The sequence below is a fragment of the Echinops telfairi genome, unplaced genomic scaffold (assembly GCF_000313985.2).
Source record: "Echinops telfairi isolate 266 unplaced genomic scaffold, ASM31398v2 ScPeMD7_7457;HRSCAF=8495, whole genome shotgun sequence".
Lineage (NCBI taxonomy): Eukaryota > Metazoa > Chordata > Mammalia > Afrosoricida > Tenrecidae > Echinops > Echinops telfairi.
In genome coordinates this window covers 13022942-13029494 of record NW_022111357.1, presented here as the reverse complement: position 1 = coordinate 13029494, position 6553 = coordinate 13022942, and the positions used below count along the sequence as shown (strand labels likewise).

The 6553-nt window shown below is 61.3% G+C and overlaps 1 protein-coding gene across 9 annotated transcripts in view; it reads right to left on the bottom strand.

Moving 5' to 3' along the window:
- Positions 1 to 346: 346 nt before the first annotated feature.
- Positions 347 to 6553, bottom strand: part of COL16A1 (collagen type XVI alpha 1 chain) — a 51766-nt gene continuing 45559 nt past the window's right edge. For all 9 annotated transcript variants that reach the window (XM_045298989.1, XM_045298986.1, XM_045298985.1 and 6 more), the window contains 9 exons: positions 6425 to 6475; positions 6016 to 6105; positions 4439 to 4474; positions 3895 to 3939; positions 2781 to 2969; positions 2331 to 2397; positions 1586 to 1762; positions 1390 to 1467; positions 347 to 695 (listed from right to left, as the gene is read on the bottom strand). In XM_045298989.1, the coding sequence (XP_045154924.1) occupies positions 493 to 695; positions 1390 to 1467; positions 1586 to 1762; positions 2331 to 2397; positions 2781 to 2969; positions 3895 to 3939; positions 4439 to 4474; positions 6016 to 6105; positions 6425 to 6475 (936 nt within the window). In that variant the 3' untranslated portion in view covers positions 347 to 492. The remainder of the gene's footprint in view (positions 696 to 1389; positions 1468 to 1585; positions 1763 to 2330; positions 2398 to 2780; positions 2970 to 3894; positions 3940 to 4438; positions 4475 to 6015; positions 6106 to 6424; positions 6476 to 6553) is intronic.

Sequence of the window (6553 nt, the reverse complement as noted above, 5' to 3'; positions counted from 1 at the left end):
ACAAGGGCTTCTGTAGGGACACAAATAGGAAGGGTCTTCTTGAGCTGGAAGTGGGGTCCTCAAACCTTCCTTTGGCTCCTTTGCATTAGTAGCGGGAGTAGGTGGGGGGGGTGAGGGGTGCCCCTTCTTTAACTCGAGAGAAGTGGGCTGTGACAGACAAGACACCAGGACCCTAGGACTGGAGGATGAACCGACGCATCTGAGCAGCACCCCACCGCACGCTGGCGGAGCCCCGCCGATGGGGGGATGCCCTGCTGGACCCTGGGGCCAAATGACACAGCAGAGAAGGAAGCCAGGGAGATGAGCTGCAGCACCAGAGAAACCCCACCGGACGTGGGGCTGCGGATCCAGGGTTGTTTTGGGCTCTTTATTGTTAAAAAAAATATTAACAGCAATTAAAAAATAAAAACATTCACAACCCATCCCAGAGTCCCAGAAGCTTTGTCCCTTTGTTTTCAATGGAGCCCTTCAGCTCACACTGCGCGGGTGGTCTCAGCCAAAAGGCCCCTTCATGCTCTTCATGGGGGGGTACTGCTGCTCCATCGGCATAGCCCCAAAGCAGTCAGAGGGGTTGCAGTGGCCAGTCTTGCCCGGCTGGCCTGTGGGGCCTGGGGGGCCGGGGATGCCGGGAATGCCTTGCTGGCCCATTGGCCCAGTTGCCCCCATCTTGCCGTAGCCTGGAGGGCCTTGGGGCCCTACGGAGGGAAATGTCAGAAAAAACAAAGCAGGAGACACAAATCAGAAGCCCCGGCGGTCAGAATCCAGAGTGCTGTGCAAGCGGTGACGGTTTCCCAGGTTACAGCGTGCCCTCCGGTAAACCCCTGCCAAGCCTCTTGCTCGTGGATTCAGTAAACCACAACCTCACCACTAGCTACTCTCAGTGAGGACTTCCACCGGCCAGGTAGTGGGCTCAGTGCTCTGTAAGCATCGGCCCTAATCTCCACCACAACCCCTGAGGAAGGAAATCGCCGTCTCCTGCTGCCGATGAGGAGGGACAGGCTCAGACAAGTCACACATCTGGTGGGCTTTCCGCGGCCATCCTCTTTCTAGCCACCCAACCGAGCAAGCTCGCACCCCAGAGAGTCGTTCTGAGGGGCTCAGTGACCTCCTCAAGGTGACCCAGCCCGGGAGAGACCAAGCAGGACTCGAACTTGCATTTCCGGGCCCCCATCCTGCCCCGCTTTCGGCCATGGTGTCGTGCTAACACAGTTTAGGACCTGGGGGCAGGGAGCGGGCCTTCTCAGCTTGCCTTTCCCTCCCCCGGGTCCCAGCAGAGTGCCTGGCCCACAGCGGTGTTGCTCTAACGTGTTGTGTACACGACCACACTGTAGACAGAACATTGGGGGAGGGCGGGAGGGGGACTCTTGCCGCTCAAGATTTCTTGCCTACCTGGGGGACCTGGGAGACCACTTTCTCCTGCGATGCCCACACCAATGTCTCCCTTCTCACCTTTGGTACCAGGCAATCCTGCCACACAGGAAACAAAAATCAGTTCTATTCCGGGGCAGGGAAACAAAGCACACATCAAGACCATATTCACACCAGAGCTCCGTGCACCCTGTAGTTGGCCGGAGGGCAGCGGTACCTCTCATTCCAGGCAAGCCTTGCCGTCCTTCTCTGCCTATCTGACCGGGGAGCCCGGGTGACCCCGGGGCACCGGGCCGGCCAGGGACCCCGTCCTTCCCTGGGGGTCCTGGTCGTCCGGGAGCCGCTGCCATCTCCACAGGGAACTGCATCCGGGAGGTGTAGTAAGCCATCCTCTCTGTAAGAGACGGCAAGGGCAGGTGGCAGGGGGTCCCCAGGGACACCAGCCTGGAGCCCAAGGCAGCCTTCCTGCAGAGGGCCCCTGGGGCATGGGGTCTGGGGCTCCACGTCCTCGCCTCAACATGCTCTCTGGCGCTGGGGTCTGATTGCGGCACCGCTCAGCACCCTCCCTCGCTTCCCCCCTGGCCTCATGGGGAAGGCTGGTGCCCTGGCCGTCGCCCTTCTGTACAGAGCAGTGGTCCCCCAGGGCTGTGTCGCCAGTCCCGTGGCCGTGGAAGGAGAACACAGAGAAGCCACCAGCCATCCTGCCTCTATGTCGTCTCACTTCATGCTGCCTCCTGTGAGCAATTTAGGTGTCTGTCCCCTCTGCTCGCTGTGTCTCTGGACAGAGCAGGGACGAAGAAGGTCTGAAGTCTATGTGAGCATGTGCCCGCTCACCCCAGGGCTCTAGGTGTTCGTTTTGTGGGGTGACCTTGAGTGTTAAGGAAACGGAGGTCCAGGTAGGGTGGGGAAGCCGTTGGGAAGGGCAAGTGGCACCCCCTGCCACTTAGCCAGCTGCCCATTACCGTCAAACATTTTAATGATCTCTTGTCTGATGAACCTCTTGATTTCGTCATAATTCACCGTGTCTCCCTGCAGAAAGAAGAGAACCTGGCTGGGTTACCTTTCCAAGCCTGTGCTTGCCACCTGGGATCCGACGTGCACGGGGAGAGAAGGGTGGGCAGGGGACTCCCAAAGGGCCTTGACCCAAGGCACTAACACCCCTCGCCCCCCCCCCCGCACCCCCCACTGAAATGATCCCAAAGATCTTTACACAAGTGCATCTTCCTGGGGGAGGCTCCCACAGCCCTCCACCCTACCCCACCTCACCCCCACACGCTGCTCCCTCACACAATTAAGAGCCACCATTATGGGGAGCATACTCTTTCCCCACAAATGTCAGCAGGGACTGACCCATGGCCCACCCACAGGATCATCTGTGGACTGTGCCAATGGCTGCCAGCCTGCCCCCTTACCATGGAGCCAGGCACACCGGGCATTCCAGGGCTCCCTGTGGGCCCTGGGGACCCAGGGTGGCCTCTCTCTCCAGCAGGGCCTGGTGGCCCAACAGGGCCCATGGAGCCACTCTTGCCAGGTCCTCCGGGCATGCCAGCTCTCCCCTTCTCTCCTGCCTGGCCCTTCTGTCCCGAGGGCCCCGGATCACCCTAGAAGGACATGGGGTTACAGCTCAGTGTGGACGAGTCTTATCAGGTCTGCACCGTGAAGGCCCAGCCATCCCACAGGGGACCCACAGCAGCTCCCTCTGCCTGGACCACAGCACCCCGAGGGGCCGCAACGCCCACTGCCCTCCTGCCATTTACCCCGAAGGGGCGGCGATCCTTCTGTAAGACGGTTCTTGAGGTGTTAGCCCTTGCTCAGAAGCTCTGATGGCTCCCTCCCACGTGCCCTCAGGAGAAAGGCCGAATCTCTTGCTCAGAGGTTCAAGAGCCTTCCTAATGTGGCCTTGACCAGGCCTTCTCCAGCCTCATCTCCCTGTCCTTAGCCTCTACAGAACCTCACTGGCCATCATTCCTAGACTCTGCCATGACCTCATACAAGCGGTTCCCTCGCCTGGGCTCCATCCCCCCCTGCCCCCCCACCCCTACTGCTAGACCAGTGACGACTCCTACCCAGCTTAAAGCCCCTCCTCTTTCTTACAGCCCCTCCCTGCTCCCAAGCCAAGCGGGGAACTCCTCCCTGCCCACTCCGCAGCCTGTCAAGGCCTGTCTTTCAAACGGGACAGATTCTAGTGTCCCTGGGACTGGACAGTGGTGAGTGCCTGCCTACTGTTTCTCCAAGGCCAGGGTGGAGGGCCTGGGGTGTAAGCAAGAGCAAGCGATACTCAGGAGATGAATGAATGGGTCAATTTACCCACAAGTGACTGAACTAGAGATTTCCATTCCCCTAACCAGGGCTAGAAGCCCTGGAAGAGCATCCCGTGAGAAGTTTGCAGAGACAAGCTTTCGTGCCAAGTCCTGCCCATGGGCCTCCCTGTGTCCCCTCCTCCCCTGGGCTATAAAGTCACAACCAGGAGCTGGGTTAAAACGGCTCATTTCTGCCTCCTCTCAAACTCAGGCAATGCCCACTCACCTTGGGACCCGGAAGCCCGTAGAGCCCTTGTTTTCCAGGGGGTCCCTAGAGGAAAGCAGAGGTCAGGGGTCAAGTTCAGGCAGCATCCCTGGGTCAACCTTCACAGCCTCAGGGCCCCAGGTAGTGAGTGTCCAGCGGGGCAGAAAAAGACAACGGCCTCTCTCCAACAGAGGAGCTGGACGTCCCCGGGGGCCTGGCCTTGTTTGGTCCTGTTGGCTGGATTCCTGGTCACAGACGGGGGAGGGCGAGAAGTCAGAATGAGAGGGCAGGTCTGTGGCAAGCTGGGGGGATCTGGTCAGGACTGGCGCCCAGGAAATGCTTGTGTGGAGCTTCTCATGATGATGGTCTCGCTTGACCAACAAAACAAGTCTTCTTCTCGTCCTTGCCTTCTGGTCCCCAGAGCAGGGAGGGTCCCTAGGCTGCTCTCTGTCCCGAGACCCCCTGCGTGTGCTCAGTGGAGGAAGAGGGGCCCCGAGCAAGGCAGAGAGCGGGCGGCAGCAGGGTGGGGGTAAGGGGGGGCGGAGAGAAGGGCGGCACAACACACCTCTTTTCCAGCTGCACCATCTGAGCCAGGCTCGCCCTGTGGGGTGGAGAGAACAGGGGTCTGTGAGGAGGAATGCCTGCCCACCTGGGGGGTCCCATGCCTCACCTCCCCCTCTGCACCTGGCCAGCTCCATGCCTGACATGGACTCGCCAGCCACAGCCCTTAGCCTCCAACGCTCTGGCCACGGGCTCTGGAGACTACGCAGGCCGCTCTAGCCCCACCTCGGACCCCCGCCTGTACCAGCACCACCACAGATAGCCTGGCCGCCCGTGACTGTGAGCGCTCTGAGGGCGGGGCAGGCTGCCACTGCCTGGCTCTTTGCGTGAGACCCGGGCACCTTGCACAAGCCCTGGCTCTGCGCGGAGGTAGTGTTTGCTGGGTGGCCTCATGAACTGCGAGGAGGAGCGGGATGGCTCTATTCTCTTGTGAGGTCTTGGGCCTCGGCCAGTGTGACCCTGAGCCCGCTCCCTCTGCAGGGCGGGGGAGGCGGCCCCTTCTGGTGGGCTGCTGGCAAAGAGGATTCCGTGAGCACGACAAGGTAGCATCACCTGGGGCTCGGGAGGCTCATGAGCCTGCCAGCTCGGAGGGGTGGGGATTGGAGGGCTGTCCGGGTCCTTGGCAGGAATCAGATTGAGTAGGAGGGGTGAGACTGGAACTCCTGGCAGATGGGCTGAGCCTCCACCCCCACACCAGCTGGAGTCCTCCACCCGCTCCAGGCCACCAGCCCAGGGCCAGCCAGGGGACCCTGTCTTTGCTACTGCTCCCGGGAGATGTTGGCTCTGGTGAACTCAGCACGGGACCTGCCTCAGCTCTCCCAGGAAGCTGCCAGGCCTGAGACTGGCGATCTCAATCACACACACACACACCGGCATGGACCGGCCCACAGGGACCTCTGAAAGCGGAGTATTGCCCCGTGGCTAGGACACACGTTGGCTAGGAATGAGGTTGACTGGGAAGTGGGGTGGGGGCGTGGGGGGTCTAGTCAGAGCTCTTCCTCACTTGCTGAGCACCTCTTCCACCTCCCCAGCCCCTGTTTCCTCGGCCAAGGCCCCGTCAAGAGGATTGCTGCATCGATGAAACGGCACATACACTCTGAGCTCTGAGCTCTCTGGGGTCCGACACATGGTCAGTGGACCACATAGCGTAGATCTTGGTATTCAGCGTCACCTGAGACCCAGGAGTGGGTTCTGAGAAGCTGAAACCGAGAGAGCAACAGGCTTCTGGCTCCTGAGATTTGCAAAGGTGGCTGCCCTCACGCCCCCTGGGGAAGGGGCTGTGGCAGGAGAGGGCCCACGCCACCTCTGTCCGGGAGGGCCGGCGTGGGGTGGGGTGGGGTGGGGTCGGGGGTCCACCTCGGAGGCAGGGAGCTCACATATGGTTGGCCCAGGACTGTTATCAGAGCTGGTCTTTTCTTCCCCGTGAAGAGTGGGGAAGTCACCACTCTGTCCTGCCCTCCTGCCAGGCTGACTGCCTCTGCCTCCCCCGAGAGCCCACATCTGCAGCACTAAATGCATGTGGCAAAGCCAAGGAGCTCATGCCCCAGGGCAGGCGCTGAGCCGTGGGCTTAGAGGTCTTACCGGGGGGCCCGGGTGTCCGGGTGAGCCAGGTTGGCCTGGAATGCCTGAGAGGCCTCTTTCTCCGGTGGCTCCTCTGTCTCCTTTGGGGCCCTGGAGGACAGAAAGAGAGATGGCAAAAGGCAGGGAAGGGGCAGGGTAGACCCCACATAGCCAGAGGCAGACACCCCACCATGTACCAGGGCCCTAGGCCCTCAGCACCCGGGGCCCGACAGGGGAGCTGGTGCTGTCTGCACTTGCAGCAGGGCCCTCTCCGGAGGCCTTCCGCACTGCCCAGCTGGGGAGAACATTGGAGCCAGGAGAGGCTGAGGGCCTGGGCGGAGGGAGATGGGAGCCCCCCTTCCTCACTCTGTGAGAGGAGCCCAAGACCATACCCCTGGGACAGAGGGACAGGAGGGGGGACGGCACTCACCATTGCTGAGATCCCAGCTGGCCCTGGCTGGCCTGGAGGCCCTGGTGGCCCCTACAGAGAGACAGGTCAGTCGGATGGATGGTCAGAGGCTCCGGGAAGGAAGAAGGGCCCCGGGGAGGTAGTGCGGGG